Source organism: Tachypleus tridentatus, chromosome 2 (assembly GCF_004210375.1).
Source record: "Tachypleus tridentatus isolate NWPU-2018 chromosome 2, ASM421037v1, whole genome shotgun sequence".
In the NCBI taxonomy this organism is placed as follows: Eukaryota; Metazoa; Arthropoda; class Merostomata; order Xiphosura; family Limulidae; genus Tachypleus; species Tachypleus tridentatus.
Window position 1 is genome coordinate 104,428,671 of NC_134826.1, and position 20,567 is coordinate 104,449,237.

Below are 20,567 nucleotides of genomic sequence, written 5' to 3' on the forward strand. Positions count from 1 at the left end.
CCATTCTTGAGTGAAGTTCAGGTGGAAACCAGCAGCATTGGCTAAGGAACAAACATCATGAAAGGCTCAGTGTATCACTGTCAATTACCTAGAAAACTTTTAGTTAATTAGGCTGCAGTGGTGGTACCTATCAGCTGATGGCTTACTCCAAGTGAAGCCAGAATCAGTGAAAGGTATGCACTTCAGCATGATTATGTGCGTTGGATACAGTCTATCTTGCAAGTTGTTTGAAGTCACCACTTCAAAACTTATTTCCACAGAAACTACCTCTGTTAACCCTTTCACTACTAACTCAGTGTATAACATTAATCACATTACCTCAATGTGACAATGGGAATTTCTAAACTATAAGTTTTAAAATGTTTTGTGTATCTTTACAAATTTTTTCAAACTTTAAATAAACATTTCAAATATTTTGCAGTGATAAAGATTAGAATTTTTAGTATTTTCACTAAAACGTTGTCTTTGAATATACTGAGTCAGCTTTTCAAGTTTCATTTGTATAATCTCTAAAATTTCCTAAATAAATATGAAACTCATCAGTAAAACTTTATATTTTATCTGTTATTTTCGCTACCCTAACTATACGGAAGTGGTAGATTGTATCAAATTCATAACGGCCATAACAATTTTAAGGGTGAAAAATGGGAAATAACGTTAGTGGTATTACTCAATTCTCTTCAGTATTGATTATGAATTTTCAAAGTATTTCCCCAGAGTTTTTGCTTCTAAACTTTTTATATATATTTCACATGTTGAATTAGCGATTGAAGCAGAAACCTGTCGATCATAAAGTAATGGATTTTACTGATCCTGCCATTGGACTGTTTATGTGACACCATAATATGACACAGTTGGTGGGAAATAAGCTCGTGTGGTACAGTTATCAGAGTTTATCGTAACCACGGCTCACAGAACAATGGGAGATAATTTACTGACTTGTTTATAGTACAGTTGGAGAGGATTTATTATTTGTAGTACAGTGGTTGAAATATGAATTGTCTAATAACAAAACAGCGATAAAATTAGGTGGTCGGAATTTAGTACTGGTTGTTTTGAAGGTTGTTGCGTATCAAGCCACCATAAACACGCCAGTCTGAGACAATAGAGAACGTTGAAATCGATGACACGAATAACTCATGGTGATAATCATAGTTCCATACCATAAGACCTGTTACTATAGGCGAATTGTGTTACTAAAGTTTATAGGTAATCATTGATGTTTAACTTCTATATATGGATACTGTTTCTATAAGTAGATCTTGTTACTGAGATTTTTATAGCCATTACTAGACGGATTATGTATATTTTATAAAGGCAGACAGTCTCATATGATTGTATATAGACTTCAGCCTATTTTTATTATTTATAGCATTATGTTTTACAAGGATAGATAATGTTACAAAAGATAGTGTTTATGCATACATTTTGCAAAGGCGAAAAGTGTTCCATAGGATTGCATACAGATTTAAAACTTACACTTATATATTTCATTTACCTATGTCTTACAAAGGCTGATAGTGTTTAACAGGATTACATACAGATTTACACTTACATTTAATTGCGTACATTATACATAGGTGTTTCTATACTTATGTGGGACAGTATGCAGGTTCAACATGTCTAATTTCATTTCTCATTTACTTGCGTTTCATTATGATGATAGCGTTACTAACACATTTGTCTTACAGCTGAAGGCGTGGCATGGCCAGGTGGTTAAGGCACTCGACTCGTAATCTGAGGGTCGCAAGTTCGAATCTCCTTCACACCAAACATTCTCGCCCTTTCAGCCGTGGGGGCGTTATAATGTGACGGTAAATCCCACTATTCGTTGGTAAAAAAGTAGTCCAAGAGTTGGCGGTGGGTGGTGATGACTAGCTGCTCTCCCTCAAGTCTTACATTGCTAAATTAGGGACGGTTAGCGCAGATAGTCCTCGTGTAGCTTTGCGTGAATTTAACAAAAACAAACTCACATCTGAAAGCCCCCTAATGGCACACTGGTATGTTTGCGGATTTATATTAAAAAAACCAGCTGTCGATATCCGTAGTGGGCGGATTACAGACATTCCTTTGTGCTTAATAACAATCAACGACTACAGATGAAATTTTTTATCACACCTAATGTTTTTATGAATATTGAACAAAGCTACCTAAGAAGCTATCTGTGTTCTGCCCACCACGAGTACTATTACGTTATTTTAATTTTATTTCGGATGAGTCTCAGATTTATTATATTACTTACGTAAACGTATTACCATTTTAGGTAACCGGAAATTTGAATTTTAGCTTAATACTTAATTAAATGTTGATATGTATTGAATTTATATTATTTGCCAACAAAATTGATACACACAATTTCCTTTTTAACACAAATATATTTTAACATACAAACATCAAAAAGTCGAATTTATAATAATGGTTATTATTAATAGTTATTACAAATGATGGTTTATATACAAATTTTACAAACTTACACTGAGTCTTATATCAGGTCTAGAACTAAATATTTTATCGACGATCCAGGTCTACGAGGAACAAATTAATTCTGAGTTGATATTGTCACCTCTCCGTTAAGCTAGCTAGATACCGTTTATTGATTAGCCTCAAAATCCATAGTTTTCCGATTAATAGACGTTTATCACAATTATACCATCCTAGGCCTATAGCGTACTGACGGTAGCTGTTTGTTCAATGGCTGGCTGTTTTTTTTACATAAATTACGCGCTTTTCTTGAAAGTTCACTCGGCAACAATAATCTGACGCATTTTCGTAAACAATTGGCCTGGCATGGCCAAGCGCGTAAGGCGTGCGACTCGTAATCCGAGGGTCGCGGGTTCGCGCCCGCGTCGCGCTAAACATGCTCTCCCTCCCAGCCGTGGGGGTGTATAATGTCACGGTCAATCTCACTATTCGTTGGTAAAAGAGTAGCCCAAGAGTTGGCGGTGGGTGGTGATGACTAGCTGCCTTCCCTCTAGTCTTACACTGCTAAATTAGGAACGGCTAGCACATATAGCCCTCGAGTAGCTTTGTGCGAAATTCCAAAACAAAACTCGTAAACAATTATTGTTGTTTTTCATTTTCAAGAATTCGCTACAAGTTTCGAGAACAAGCGAAACTTGCGCAATACATAGTCAAGAATATACGTCACGTGTAAAAAAGAAAACTATAATATAAAAGGGTAGTTACAAAAATAGATGTACAATAGAAAAACTGTTACAGTATCGAAACACAGATTCTAGCGTTGTAAGTCCGCAGACATACCGCTGTGCCACTGGAGGTCTATTAAACAAGACAGCTGATTTTAATAGACTGATTTTTAGTTTCCGCAACTGAGCATTACTTACAATTACTGTCATGAAAATATGCTTATTTTAATATCGTGCACTTTCACTAATTTGTCTTTATGCTACCCATATAATTGATTTTTATTATTCTTGACAAGATACGTCATTTCACTTTTGTTCTTTTTACAATGTTCTTATGGGCCGAAAATGTTATCATAATTAAGGATAATGTTACGTTGGGCAGACAGTGGCCCATAAGACAATTGCTGCTTCACTTTCACAAGTCAACAAGATAACTATTATAACACATACTTTCATCACCCATAAAAGGAATTTTATTCAACGTACTATATATGGTTTCATTCTACGACAGTTAAATATGTTAAATGAATAATTTATTGTTTACTATTATTTAAAATCGCCACACTTAACCATTCACTTAATGTTCTATGCATAAAAACCTAGTAACACTGATATCAAGAATGCCGTTTGTTAGGAAATACAACGGTTGTCACGTGGTCACTCATAAAAATCGGTGGGTTATCTGCACACGCTACTGATGCTTGTTTGTTATTGAATTTCGCACAAAGCTACTCGAGGGCTATCTGTGCTAGCCGTCCCTAATTTAGCAGTGTAAGACTAGAGGGAAGGCAGGTAGTCATCACCACCCACCGCCAACTCTTGGGCTACTCTTTTACCAACGAATAGTGGGATTGACCGAAACATTATAACTCTCCCACGGCTGAAAGGGCGAGCATGTTTGGCGCGACGGGGATGCGAAACCTCTTTTCTTGGATTGCAACCCTTTTCCTTCCTTAATAACGTGAATTAATACAAGTACAATAATGGAATAATCAAAGTAGTCTGAGCTTTAAATATATTTTCTTTTCAGATTACGAGTCGCACGCCTTAACACTCTTGGGCATGCCGGGCCGCTAATGATGTATAACATCTCATGGCAGTAACGGAGTGCCTTCAGAAAGCAGCGAAGAAAACAATACCGAAACAACAACATAAAACAACAAACAACACATGGAAACCCAATACAGAAATAATCACCCCAATCAAGAAACAAAGACAATTAAGAAGACAGTATATGATAACAAGAGACAGAGAAACAAAAGCGCAAATAAACAATATAAGAAATCACATCAGAACACAAATAAAACAACTAAAATAAGATAAATGGGGCAACTTCTGCTCAAAACTAAATGATAAAACTGACCCGAAAAAATTCTGGACACACTTTAAAATACTCATCAACGATAATACAGTCGCTAAGAAATATCCTGCACTTGAACACAATAATACAACAGCACACACAAATAAGGAAAAAGCCGAAGCTTTCAAAGCTCAACTTCAAAATACATTTAAAACTCACTCTGATCCAGATATGAATACATATTTCTACAATAAAGTCACCAACCATATACTAAACAATAAAAAACAATTTGAACCAATTTTTCCAATAAACACAACTGAGACAAACACAAGACCTATCACAAACTATGAAAACACAATACTAACCAAAGAAATATTACTACAAGAACCACTCGAAGCAATAAAACCAAAAAACAAATCTCCAGGTGAAGATGTAATACAAGCTACCCTTCTAAAAAGGGCACTCCGAAATTGTTTGACCACCTAAAAACACTTTTTAATCTATCTCTATCCTCAGGATACATCCCAGTTTCTTGGAAGCTCGCTAATATATTAATCTTCCATACGGAAAGAAAGCCAGCAAATAAACCTAATAGCTACCGACCAATCAGCCTGACCAGCTGTGTAGGCAAAATTCTCGAAAGAATAATCAGTAATAGACTCTCCACGTTCTTGGAGGTAATATCAAAATTACCAAAAGAACAAAATGGATTCAGGAAATTTAGACAAACGGCAGATCATTTAAATAGATAAACCGAAACTATAATAAACAGCTTCAATAAAAAAGAATGCATTGTCGCTTGCTTCCTTGATATCAAGAAAGCATTCGACACTGTATGGCATGATGGTTCCGAATGACTGAAATGGGACTATCGCGTAGAATTATTCGCTGGCTATTCAACTTCTTGGAAAATAGAAAGTGTAGAGTGAATGTTGAGGGTACATTTTCTGAGTACTTTACTCCAGAAGCTGGTGTCCCTCAGGGAGGGGTGGTTAACCCTATACTCTTCATCATGTATGTAAACAATATACCACTGAAGGATCCAAATCATGGATTCTCTTCACAGTTCGCAGATGATGTGGCAGTCTGGAAAAGTGCCGCAACACCCACGATAGCAGCCACTAACATACAACCGCAACTAAATAGAATAAGTGAATACTGTCAAAAATATAGAATAAAAATAAACACAGCAAAAACACAACTCGTAGTCTTTGCGAAATTGACAAAACATAAAAAACAACAGCCAGAATTATATATGAATGAAACACTACTCCAGACTGCCCCATCGGCAAAATTTTTAGGTCTAACCTATGTTTCAAAATTAACTTGGATTAATCATGTCAACGAAATTAAAAATAAAGTCTGGAGAAGAACTAACTATGCTAGGAGTTTAACTGACAAAAATAGTGGATTATCTACAGACAACATACTAAAAATCTACAAAGCATATATTAGACTAGTAATAGATTATGCAGCTCCAGCATAGATAACTGTAAGCGATAAAATAATTAAAACCAAACTACAAACAATCCAAAACACACTTCTTACAACAGCATACAGAGTTCCAAGAACTACATCATCTCAATTCATACTCAAATATTCGAACATATCAGATAGACTCCTACATAGTACAATAACGTACTTTGATAAGAATTGGATGAAAAATGAATTACTATGTGAATTAGATAGGTACTTTATACATGATGAAGTTAGTCCTAAACATCTCTCCCCAGTCAATTTGTATTTTAAACATAAAAATAAAAAAATAAAATTAATATAAATTTATTAAAAAAAGTGCCACCATCAAACCTGACATTCTGATGATAGGGCAAAATAACAACTATATATGAACCAAAATACGTGGACATTGCCCTGAAAAGGACCAAAATAATAAAATAATATTCAGTCTAAATTCTACTACTGCAAGATTTTTGGTAAAATAAATTACATAATTCATTGTTCTTATATAAACCTTATGTTTCATCATACCCAATATTCCACCATGGATATTAAAAAAAGCGACTTTAGGCACTATCAATATCATAGTTTATAATGTTATTGGATTAGCTTTCATTCAGATTATACTCATTCCAAATCAGTAAGTTAGAATAAATATATAGTTCATAAATAATAGCGAACAAAAGCTAAGTTTACTTCTCTCATGTTATAACTTTCATAGACTTAGCAAATATAGTTAGCGGATATCAAACAATGTTACGGTAACAATCAAAATCGTTGCTCTATATCAAATGAATAATTGCATAACAATAGAACGGGTCGTCAACATACATATGACTAATGAATAAAGGTTAGTTTTGAAGTGTCGCTATCCCTGTATTATCATTACACTCAGTATTGAAATTTAATGGATCAAACTCTATATACTCATATATTTCGTATATAAATTTATCGTGTTCATCATGATTTAAATGAAGTTTTTATATGTTGTTTCTAATTTCTGTTGTTAAGATTGATTTCAAGTTCATACAAATCCTAATTTTTAATATCTGTCTATCTTGGTAACTTTTATGACTCTTTCATCACCAATGATCAGACTGATGAAGCTCTACCACATTGAAGAAAAAATGAATAACCAGTCTTTAAACATAAGTGTATTGTTACATATATTTCTCTGCTTCTCTCCCCCAGTGGCACAACGGTATATCTGTGGAGTTACAACGCCAGAAACCACTTGTTGGAATGATCATTGGTATGTTAAGTGAATGGAAAATAATTAATCCTAGTAGTAACGCTTTGGTTACATTATTGTGGTGCATGTGAAAGTTAATACGCGCATACCAACATAACTGAGACGGATAGTTGAAGAATGTGCAGACAATGTAAATGCAATGCAGTGACAACAACTCAGTGACTTGGTGGTATAAGCCAGTTTATTTTTTTGGACTGTATGACTGTTTGTATCAATCTGCAGTCACACAATATGCATATCTGATTAAATAAACAGTTCACAGGCTTCTATGGAGAACTAAAGCATTTGCCAGTATTGAAATACAGAAGATATTAAAGGATGGAATCATGTTGCCTTCACAGAGCGCTTGGTCATCTTTGGCAATGATTATCAAACAATGAAGGTATGGCAAGGTTCTGAACTGATTTTAATGTATGAAAACAATAACTCAAATGTTTTAGAAAGGGTTCATTAGCTAAACACTTTATACCTGGCAATTTAACAGAATGGCAAGAGCAAACCAAATATTGCCTTAACCATAAGAAATGGCTTGCTTGGGTTTTCTACCATGTAGCTTGGCCTGTGTTACATGCCTGTTACTCTAGAGGTGTTAATGGAGCTTAAACTAAAATAATTGAAATGAGAGAAGTGAATGATCGATGTTCACAACGTCTGTAGGTAAAATTATATTCCAGTGTATAGAAATGGCGGATTTGAAACTAAAACCAATTAAATTTGCACCCATGCATATGGAAGTAGAAATTCTCAGTTATATTGTGAGTTGAAAAAGAATCCCTACAAATCCTGTCTAAGTAGCAATGGTGTGAAATAGATTGGTTCCAACCTATGATGAAATAAAAAGTCTGCAATAATCTTAGTTTTGTGTAGTATTACCAAAGCTATGTGGCCAATGTCCTTAAGATTTCATCACTATTATTATCTCTCACTAAAGCAATAAAACACTTCAGATAGTTTGAAGAATGAAAACAAGTATTTCCGCCCTAGAAATGTGTTTTTATTGTAGCCTCAATACTGGCAGATCCACACTAGGATTGTAAATCCCTGCGCGACTCTGACGTAAATGATAATGTAATTGCAGAAGATAACAATGTTATCACAACTTTTAGACGGAGTAGAATAAGTAATAATATATGCTAATCGATTACCTATAGTTCCTGAGCGTAAATCGCGTATGACAGGGAAAATATTGCTTTCAGTTGTTATCTTTGTAAAATATTTGATTGTAGAAGGAATTATGGCACACTGAATAATAGCATTGCGTAAGTATAATTTAATTATACATTGTCACTCAGGATTCTAATGCAAAAATGGAGATGGATTATTCTGTCAGATGGTGACATCTTGCCGTTTCATTAAATGTCTGAATTTTGGACACTGTGTGAAAGTTAAGACAATTTCTGCTATATCAGTGATAAGCTATAAAATAAAGGATTTTGTTAGTTTATGGATACTATGATTAACATTTCAGAAGCTAGGGAAGCTGAAGTGAAGGAAACAATTCAATAATTAGTGCTTTAGGCCATATAGTAAAGTAAATTATTTCTATCTCAGACTTAAAAATAAAACATGGATGCATGTAATATACAGCACTGTTACAATTATCTGTGAATGCAAGAAGGTTTGCTATAATATTGTTATCGACCAACGGTTTTCAATTGATATTACGACGTATGACTCCCACAGTTATAAGGATTAAATTATCTAGACTTTGAATGACACAACGACTGGAGAGTGCATGCATTTGTGTTAATGTTCGATTGCAATCATCTGCAAGCATTCAAGTCAAGACGTTCAGCACTAGTGTAAATACTGCACAGTGTATACCACCCAGATGAAAAGTCTAACTAAATAATGTGTAAAATCCAGCAAAACATATCGTTGATTTTTGATTTTCCTCTACAGGTAATAATTTTCGATAGTACAAATACACTCCCAGAAACAGAAAGAAATAACCTCTTTAAAACTTCACAAAGTGGGAATACTTTTGAACAATACATGATTGATGCACTAGTTGAGCATTGGATAGTACAGTTTGGAGTACCCAAAGAAATCCACTCAGAGTGTGGAATTAACTTTAACAGCAAAGTGTTCTCTAAAGTATGGAAAATGTTGAGCACATTGAAGACATACACCTTACTTTATCATTCCATTTTAATGATTTAAAGAAAGGAATGATAGAGATTGTCAAGAGCAACCTTGCTGGCTTATATGACCCAAACAAGAGTGACTGGAATGAATACTTATCTTAAATTATCATGACAGCATATTAAGCAAAGATCAACAGGCTGTTCGAAAAATATGCTAAAGTTTGATCAAGAAGTTTTGTTTCCTGTAGATGTGATGTATGACCCTTTACCTCGAACTGGCATTCCAAAATGTACATATGAATTTGTGGAGTTGTTAAGGTCTGCATTAGTTTAAGCGCATAAGTTGTGAACTAACAGCTAGGAAAGGCTGCTGTAGAATGGAAGAGGTACTGCTGTAAGCCAGTGAAGGAATGGATGCACAACAGGGTAGATTTGGTGTAGCTTTGTTATGTTCTAGCAATATCAAAAACTCATTCATCTAACTGGACTAGATCTCACACTGTTAAGTGAGCTGGTCGATTAACAACTCTTTCAGCAATAACACTGGTACATTATACATGTCATGACGTTTTACACGACTACATTTACAATTTAATCAAACCTTATTATCAAATAGTGTTAATAATTTTGGTATTAGAACATATGCATGTTATCATTCAGATTTTTCTGTTATATTTCAATTTTTTTCATTTTCTAAAGGAAATATTTAACAAATCACAATCTTCACTTGTGTTGTAATGTTATGTGCTTCCTCTTATTCTTCTTTTTAATTTCTATAACTTAAATAATGCAGCTTCCAAAGTGTCCGTAAATAATGACCAGGTCAAATGTACAACTTTGACATTCTAGTTTTTCTAGATGTTGAGGTATCCATATATTTTCCTAACCCATGACTGAAACTTTGCCCGTGTATCCTTACTCCCTCGGTGTGACGCTAGTAGGTTGATAGACTTGAAACGCCAATTCCAGATTCAATTTCCCACAGTGTACACAGCAGATAGTCCAATTTAGCTTTGATTTAGAAAGAAAATAAATTTATTCCTGATTTTGAAATCAGTTTTCAAAACCGAGTGTTCTTCTTTGATGCAGCCCACCGCTAGTACAGCGGTATGTCTCCGGATTTACAATGCTAAAATCAGGGGTTTGATTCCCCTCGGTGGGCTGAACAGATAGCTCGATGTGGCTTTGCTATAAGAAAAACACACAAAACACTCTTTTTTGATGCACAAATGTATGACCAATAAGCTTTTTCTGTTTCAGAGGTTGGGATGATCAACTCGCAACATGTTGGTTGCGGGTTCGAATCCCCATCCCTAAACATGTTTGCCCTTTCAGCCATGGGAGAAATTGTAATATGATGGCCATTTCTTCTATTCTTTGATAAAAGAGCAGTTCACGAACTGGCGGTGTTTGATGTTGATTAGTTGCCTTCCGCACTACAGAATGATTTTGTCCGAGTGAAGCACTGGACGCGTTTCCCGAGAATCATTGACCTAATCTAGTAGAGCAGGGGTTCCCAACCTTTTTGCACTCGCGACATGAAAATGTAATTGATGAAATAAAATTAATGTTATCCCAAGCAACTTCTAACAAGGCTACGCGATTCCTCTGCCAAGGCTTCGCGACTCCCCTGCCAAGACTTTGTGACCCCCCTGCCAAGGCTTTGTGACCCCCCTGCCAAGGCTTCGCAACCCCTTGGAGGGTCGCGACCCACCGGTTGGGAACCCCTGTAGTAGAGTAACAAGAGCTTTACGTACAAGTTCACATAATCTTTGATAGATCTTAAACGTATCTCCTATCTAACGTAGTTATTCATTGTAGCGCTAAAATTTATCCACGGTGCTTGAGTGTGCATACAGTCATCATTAAAAAAGAAGATAGAGAATTATAATTATTGACATTGATAACAGTTATATATTATACATAACTTTAATAGAATTATTCAGCAAATGCAAGTTGCCTGTAGAAAATGTTTTGAATTTGGCTCATAAATTGTAAATGAATTATTACTACCAAATTGATAACACATTATTTTAGAAAAATGTCCAATAGCACTTTTAAAGTTTATGAAGTCAAACAATTTTCCTTCTCTAAAAATATTTAATAATAACGGATTATCGACATTGAATCTTAAATCTAAAAAATTTAGCCCGCTATGGCCAGATGGCTAGGACGCTGGACTCGTAATCTGAATGTCACTGGTTCGAATCCCCGTCAGACTAAACATACTCAACCTTTCAACCTTGAGGTTGTTATAATGTTATGGTCAATCTCACTATTTGTTTTAGAAGAGTAGCCCAAGAGTTGGCGATGGGTTGTAATGCTTAGGTGCCTTCCTACTAGTTTTACACTGTTAAATTAGGGATAAGTAGCGCAGATAGCCCTCTTGTAACTTTGCATAAAATTAAAAGAAAAACTAAACCGCTAAAAAGTTGAAAATAGTGACTAATTTGACTGTTAATGCCCATTCAGTGGCACAGTGGTATTTCTGTGAACTTATACTGCTAGAAACCGGGTTTCGATATCTGTAGTGGACAGAGCCCTTTGCTTAGTTTTGCGTATAACAACAAACAAACAAATTGATTGTTAATAATTTCGTGGATTACTAGTTCGTGGTCCTTTAGCAAAAAATCACGCTCCGCTTTGTGACACTGTGGGTTCACTGTATAAGTATCAGATTGGAAAACTCTGTCAGACAAGAGTAGCCCAAGATTTGGCTGTGGTTACAGTTAGATTAGTTAGAAGTTGTTCAGTTTATGTAACTATTTGAGAAAACAAATACATAGTGAAAGTAGATCGAATATTTGATAATCAAAACTATTTTATAAATTGTTTTTTTATAGGTACCTTTCTATTTCATATATTTAAAAGAATGTGGGTAGAGTGTATTTTCTAATCTAAAATGTTAAACGTATTACACTAGGTGGCAACAATCTTGAAAATGGCTTCAAAACAGAGGTGAGTAGTCTAGTACTTCAAGTTAATGTTTTTTGTCTGAGGTGTAGAGTTGACGTTGATCTAAGAGCAGTAATATGGGTGAAGTTGATACAACTAAATGTTTCGATTATTCTTGAATTCTTGGCTTAGTTTGGTATAAATATATGTGAATTAAATTGGTATTGGTAATAATTAACTTGACGTAGCACTACAAATAGTATATCTTTTTCTGTTTACCAGCGTTGTTTGTTAGATTTAACGTATTGTTAAGCTTAAATATTATGTATGTTGCTAATTAAAGACACTAACTTACCAGCATTGCATCCTACTTGCACCTACAACCTGTAGTACAGGCATATACTATATTCAGTAATTCATTACATCACATTCTTTTTCTAGCTTCATCACCATTACTCACTTAACCTTTACACGTCTATTATTTTATGTTACTTCATTTTCCTCTAGTTTCATAAAAGTAGAAGATGAGTTTGTCCTGTTCCAGCTTCTTGTACCTTTCTTTCTTTCTAACTTATCTGTTCTGTGCATGTTATCTGTACTCTCCTTTTCAGGACATCTCCAAGCTCTGCAATTATTTCTGTCATTGTTAATGTTCCTGTGTTATAGCTAGCTATTTGGACCTTCAAAAGCTACACCTGTTCTGAACAACAAGTCGAGTCATTCTTTGTGGAGCTAAAAAAATAATTCTGTGCTTTATTCCTGGAGATACCCTGGGTTTGTTTTTGTTTGTTTGTTTTTTAATCTTATGCAAAGCTACATGAGGGTTATTTGCTCTAGCCATCCCTACTTTTGCAGTGTAAGACTAGAGGGAAGGCAACTAGTCATCACCACCCACCATGAACTCTTGGGCTACTCTTTAACCAACGAATGATTATAAGTTGAGTGCCTTAACCCTGGGTTTGTAATCATATCTTTTTGATACATGTTTTATTACTCTTCAAGATTTGAATTTTATAACTGTTTGCCTGTCTGATATCAACCCTTCTACTTTCCACTCCAGTGGGCAACCATTTCTCCCTCTCCTTTACTCAAGTATATAATTTATTATTACCAATCTCTGACACATTAAATCTCTCATGAGCATTTAGATCTTTTTTTTTTGACAAACAAACTTAACTCTTATTTACATTGCTTGCAGGAAATGAAGATAAATTTTATTATAAAAAACTTACAATACATAATACCAGTGATAACAAATTTTCTAGCAAGAACCAAAGCTTTAATTTTAATAACTTAATACAGACTTCTAGTATTAGTGTGAAAAAAAAATGCAAAAAAACACCTGAACTTTTGAAAAATATATATGTAGAAATGGTTCGTTTGGGTTGAGAAAATTTTTTACGTAAAGGAACGAACAACGTTTCGACCTTGATGATGACCGAAGAAGGTCAAAACGTTGTTTGCTTCTTTACATAAAAAATTTTCTCAACCCAAACAAGCAGTTTCTACATATATATTTTTCTCTATAAGTGGGTTTTCTCGACATCACTAATTGCCTGAACTTTTTGTTTAATCCTAGGCTTACAGTAAAATGACTTGAATCATTTGTCACAAATCTTTTTTTAAACTAAAATAAGCTCCAATATGTAAAAACTAACCACACCCCTAACATGCCTTAGTTTAAACAATCCATGATAAAGTCATTTAATGTTTTTCATAATACTGATTTTTTAACATACTTATTTGGATGTTATTGTGAGGAACAGATGTTCCCCCTACCTTTAAATCTATCCTCAAATTGGTTTAGTTAATTTAATGATTGAGATGAACTTAGAGCCTTGCACTGAAATATTTTTTGTCAATATCAGAAATGAAAATTAATTTTTGATAAAGCTAAATATCACTTTTTCTTTTGAAACTTTGTTGTATATATCTGAATTTGTGAGTTAAAACTTAAGGCCTTCCCTTAGAAACATCTTTTGCTTTGGTTTCATTTGTTGCAGATTTACATATAGTGTTGATCAGTTTTTAGCCTTATATACTCTGTCTATTTTAATATGTTTATGAGGCTGATTTACATATTCATACAATATTAGATTGTAAAAGTGCATTTATTGAACTGTTTCTACGTACAGCCAAAGTAATGTCAAAATAGCATCAGGAGCAGTGATATGTAAAGACTGTGAACTGAAAGGTGATATAACAATTGGTAAGCTGATGATTTCACCTTCATTTTATAACATTTTAAGTATGAGGAGTGATAAACTTGAAATTTGAAAATCTTTGTAATCTTGTTCATTTGTAGAATTTATTATTTTATTTTGCATGGGTCTTAAATTTACATACTGATTATTCTGATAGGTATGATGATGATATGCATTTGATAGGTATGCATTTATGTAAGTAAAGGGCTTGAATTAAATGATTATACAGTGGGAAGGTGACTTCAATGTGTTAAAAATGCCTTCCGTTACTCTACCTATTAATATATACTGCACATATTAAATTGTATTTTCTGTACTGAAGGTGAGGTAACATAGGTTAGAGTGACAAAAGTAAGTGGTATATAGTATAAAACAAATTTTATTAGAAATTAATATGAAGTAAAACAAGTAAAGTATTTCACCTATTAGCTTGTTATTTCAAATCAGGTAGATTTCTCTTGAAATACTAATAGTCTTTCCATGTTGAGTTGCATTCACTCCATCAAAAACCATGCAACTCAAAGTTTAGAACGTTTTAATAAATAATTTTTACTAAAGATTTGTTTTTGAGAATTTACTCAAATAATATTTGAGATTTTTGGGATGAAGAATAGTTTTTTACTGATTATATTAAATAATTTTTACTAAAGATTTGTTTTTGAAAATAGTCTTTCATTACTAGTCTGAATGCAAAATGATTTAATATAATCAGTAAAAAAACTATTCTTCATCCCAAAAATCTCAAATATTATTTGAGTAAATTCTCAAACCTCATAAATACATTTGTTTTCAGCAAAACTTTATATTTTATGTTATTATCTATGTGCTACCTATGTGGGAGCTGTCACTTGACCAATCTCATATCCATCATAAATTAGGAAGTAAATATAAACTCTACTTATTTTGTGTTAGAATGACTACATGTTATAACACAAAAATACAATTGTTTAGTCTAAGTAGCATAAGTCTCATAACACTATACATGAACATATATATTTATTATTTTTTATCATATTGATCTTTCAATCATGCCTACCTAACATTACATAGCTTGCATTGACATGGCGCATGTACTGTCAGGTCAGTATCAAGTAATATAAAAGTGACCTTTCATTTTCCCTCTCTTGACTGTGTTTTAGTGACTACTATTTTGTAATATACAGTCACATTTCAATTATTATACATTATATATGTATATAAAATGTTACTATTTATAAATAAATGATAAAACTTATTTTTCTTAAAATATAGAACAATAAATCAAGAAATAAAGCAAACACTTATATCTTCTCACCGTAACTCTTGTATTCAATTGCTGCTGGACATAGGTTGCTAAGTCTTTTAAAATTTCACTAGTGGAGGATGTCAAAAATTTTGTACATCTTATATATACAGTTGAATAACCAAGAAAAATCATAAATAACTGTACTGATATAGAATTCAACTATTTATTAAGCTTACTAACTCAGATTTATTTAGATTTTAAAAAAATATGAAGTTTCAAGTAGGCTAAAGACAACACTTAAGTCATTGAAATCTTGGAACAAATGAATGTTATAGCATTTTCAAATATTAAAATGGTGGTTTGAAACTACTCTGTGGACATTATAAGCTGTTAATTGTTTATACACATGTCATATACTGTAGTAAGTGTATATAAGGGACTGTTTCCAAAAATGGAAAGTTTAATGGGGCTGCTACGTGTAATTCAGTTTGTAAGCTATATCTCAGCAAAAAAAAAGATGTTTGGTTTGTACTGAATGATTTGTGAAGTATCTGCACTATAACTTTAGATGGACCTCATATCTTATATAATTAAAAATGAGAATTCATTAAAACCTATGTAAAAACTTTCATAATAAACTCATGTATTTCATTTTAAATTTTTATATTCTAGTTTGATAATATTAGTAATTTGAGTTCGTAATTTGTACAAAACTATAAACTTAGTATTTTGACACCAAAAACATCTAATTTTAAACAGTGCCATATTCAACATACCATATGAGCCACTGAAATCTATATTGAAATGTGTTCTTTCAATATTTACTTTTAAATTAAAAAGTAACTCATACATGATATTAAAGTTTGAATTATAATCTATGATTTTATTTCAAATTTACTAACATACATTATAAAATAGTAGTTCAATAAAATATTGAATGCAAATTAACAAACACAATGACTTTGCCTTTGAACCCTGATCCATTGTAAAAGGGTTAATTGTGAGGCAATTTGATCAAAATGCACCTAAATATCAGGGGAGGGAGAGAAAACAAAAAGGGTGTGGATTGATTGATCATGTAGTAAGGAAGAACACAGCTCATAAGAATAGGAGAAAGGAATAAAATGTCACATTTCTGAGAAACAAAATCTAATAAGACCACATTAGGTCTAACTGATTCCTCAAGTGGGAGATAAGAAGGTATGGCAAAATCAGGTTGCAGAAATAGATGATTCATGTCCTTGTCAGTCTGAACAAGTGGAACTGGGGCAAGATCGGAGGACAAAGGCTGGCCCATGTAATGTTTGATCTCCTGATAGATAAACATGGATAAATCCACCATTGGGTCACCCCAACTGGGGCCTGAGAAAGAACACTAGTCACTGGTGTGACCCCCCCAGAAGTTGAATATGAGCTTTGAAATTTATAGTAAAGAAGAGTCCCCCATATTTGACTGGTTAAAAATAATAATGTGACTGGAATAACTGATAAAAATGTGAAGTGAGGGACTATCTGAATGAGAACTAAATAAACTAAAGAAAAACACTTTGTGGGGAAACTTAAACCAAACGTGAATTATTAAACAAGAAGCATGTCTAAATGAAGGGCTGTGTTGAATGAGAAATGATAATTCAGTAGAGGAGTATATTGACGAAGTTAATGTGTGTCACTTTAGCATGTCATGCTACTATTAATTGATAAGGCTTGTGGCACGTATATAGAAAATGTTTGCATATAGTGAACAGTACTGAAGGGAATAGCTAATTTGTGAGAGGAAGTAAATACAGTATTGGAATTCATTCAGTTTATATTTAAAGAAACACATCCATTAAAGAAAGTGCTGAAAACAAGAATCAAGTTAATTTTAACTGAAGTGCTTACAGGTATCTTCTGAACAAAGATGATGTGTCATCTCCCTATCAGTGGAAGGGTAATTATCTATGATAATTACATCATTCATTATTACAATTCATATTATAACATGATTATTTTAGAATTTTTCTGTCCATGCCAAAGCAGTTTCATTTGCAAAGAAACAATAATCCCTTTTGTACACAAGTAACCAAGTTTTGCTTCTCTCATAATTTTACCTCTCTCTGAATAGCTATTATTACAAGCCTCTGTGTATGATACATGTTGTGAAGTAATGATAAGGTGGCAACCACTATGAAGAACAGTTCTGAAAATAGCTACAAGCAAAGTTTAAACACCACTGAATAATCCAGGTTATAAATCATTTACTTCAGCAATGTTAATAAAGTGGTGTAAAAAGTAATTTACAGTTTTGTGAGAAATTGGGTAGATACATATGCTGAAAAGAAGAATAATAGAACTTAGGAACTAACTGCACAAATAAGAATTTTTTTAAAGTTTATATAGACATTATTTAAAATGTTTTTTTATGTTAAATTTTATTTGGTTGAAACTTATGGCAATTTTCTTTGATGACAAGACCTGATAAACATCATAAGGTTTTCAGTATGGTGGTTATGCCAGTGACTTAAATATTAAATATTACTGTTAAGTTTAACTTATTCAAATAACATTCATAAATAAAATAATGTAATTTTTTAAAACAAAGTATACATATTATGTGGAAATTGATTTTGACCAAGAACATTGCTAGCAATAGGACTGTTACTTAAATAGACCTTATACCACTTTGATAGGTAAAAGACTGTATAATAAACGGCAGCAAAGCTGTAGGTGACAAACATTTGACAGTGGCATAGAAGATGTTTCCAAAGAGGAAGTGTAATGAGATTAGCTTGAGATAGAGTACATAATAAATGAAACCACAGTTTTAGCCAGTCATTATGAATCGGATACAAGAACAACCTTTTAATAAACTGATATTTACTATTGCTTAAGGAAGCATATAATAAGGAGAGCAGGCATAACATAAAAAAAGAATATCTCAAAACTGGCTCAATGCATCCACTGCTAGAGAATGGAGATCTAGAACTAAAAACTAGTAATGTGGAATAGAAAATGATAGGTGAAGGTCCACCCTGTAGAGATAAAACCAAAATTTCTGGAAAGAGAATCTGCAAGAATATTCATTACACCTGAAACAAAACAGACTCGTAGATAAGTATGATGTGAAATTGAGATCCTCTCTATTTGTTAATTTATATCTGCTGTAGAAAAGTTTGTGCAGAATAAAACATGGTGGTATAGCAAAGGTAGAAACACTTAGCAAGGACAGTGAACTGATGAAAGATCTAAAAGGTTAATATTCTAACAACTGAGGAAACATTTCTTCCATGACAACATCCTAGCTTTCAAAAAGAGATATTTATGAAGAAGTGCAGATCTGTATGAAGTGAATTAAAAAGGGGAATTTGCAGTGGTAAACTTATAACTGAGCCAAAATGGAATATAATTACAAGGATCAGGAGAGAACTTCCATGAGATAACAAAGCATGAAGAAAGCTAATATTGAGAAGCAACATATCATTGGTGGTGTTTGTGAATTCATCAACCCCAAAACAGAAAGGAATTATGTGAAGATGCGAGTGTATGAATACAAGACTTGCAATTTCAATTGTGATATTGAGAATTCCAAATGTACCCAAATACTGTGCTGGAATTAACTGTGATTTAGAGTTATGGATGAGCCATTCAAGAGATGTAGCCATTTGCATAGTTAAGTGAATGCGAGTTAGAGTCTAAATGGATTAAAAAGTCAGAATAAACCAAATTGTAGCATAAAAGTAAAATTTGATGTGAAGTGAATGAATAAGTATATTGACACTAAATTACACAACAGGAAACACATTGAGCTGAAGCTAAGCTAAAGGGAATAGCATTAGACTGACAAGCTACCCCATGGCAGAAGAACTTTGGATAAATAGGATAAACAATTTATTGTTCTTCTTAAAGAGATCTGCAATTTTTTATCCCAGAGTTTTTGTGTAAGTGTTTTGAAAAGTAGTGGAGAATATTAAAACTAAATTGAAGGAACTGTCAAATCCAAGGATAACAAAGCTAAGGTTTCACTGAATAACACGATCTGAGGCAGTGACTCCAACAAACAAGATTGGAGATTCATATAGAACAGAAGTGAGTCAATGAGTAGGTCTGAGATGACCAACTATGCTCACTATATTAACATATGTTATCATCAAGTTTGACCTCTTGGTAGGATAGAAAACAATGACTCAGCTAATGTTGACAAAATTAGATGGGCATTGTAAGCAGGAAAATGAACATTACCTATTTATTATTTCAAAAGGAATAACTACCAGAAGTAAGTCAAAATACTAAAATTCTAATCAGCTCCTGTTGAGATGAGACAAGTGTTGATGAAAAATAATGCAAAGACAAATGCTGCAGTGAAGAAGCTCACCTGAGACCTAATGAAAAATAGGAAGGCATGGATAAGTGACTTGTAACATAGAGACTGCATAAGTGAGGACATAAGCTAAATACAATAGCAAGATAAAAATCTTTACCCAACTAAATAAAGAGAAAGAATAGTTTATAGTTAATAAATACTTTGAAGAAGAAAATAAAACAAATCATAACTTTTGGAGTAGAAAACTGATGATGGGTCAAAGATGACAACTATAGACCCTACCCATAGAAAAAATGAAAACTTGAAAAAATGAGTACTAAATAGCTAGTAAAATTTAGCTTATTTCTATAAGCATCAGCAATGACTCAAAAATTAGAAGATGGAAAATATAAAGATTCAAGAATTGAATCTAACAACATGAAATCAGAACATTCAGGAATAAAAGTAATATGTTGAAAGTTTAAAATAGAATATTCCTGTGAAAACAAAAGTTATACAAGCAGAAATTTATTTATAATTACCTTAAAATTCCTTAATAAATGAAAAAGTTGAGACAATATCTTTTTATCTTGTATCATCATGAGAAAAGAGTAGGTATTCTGCAAGTAAATATAAACATAAACATAAAATACACCAAGGATAACAGCAGACTATTCAGAATTAATGGCATAAATACCTTGATCAACAATAGCTGGCAATG

The 20,567-nt window shown here is 33.1% G+C and overlaps 1 protein-coding gene across 4 annotated transcripts in view; it reads left to right on the top strand.

Moving 5' to 3' along the window:
* LOC143244745 (galactosylgalactosylxylosylprotein 3-beta-glucuronosyltransferase 2-like) overlaps window positions 1-20,567 on the top strand; it is a 114,542-nt gene that overhangs the window by 68,871 nt on the left and 25,104 nt on the right. For all 4 annotated transcript variants that reach the window (XM_076489963.1, XM_076489961.1, XM_076489960.1 and 1 more), the window contains 2 exons: window positions 12,167-12,201; window positions 14,274-14,347. In XM_076489963.1, the coding sequence (XP_076346078.1) occupies window positions 12,167-12,201; window positions 14,274-14,347 (109 nt within the window). The remainder of the gene's footprint in view (window positions 1-12,166; window positions 12,202-14,273; window positions 14,348-20,567) is intronic.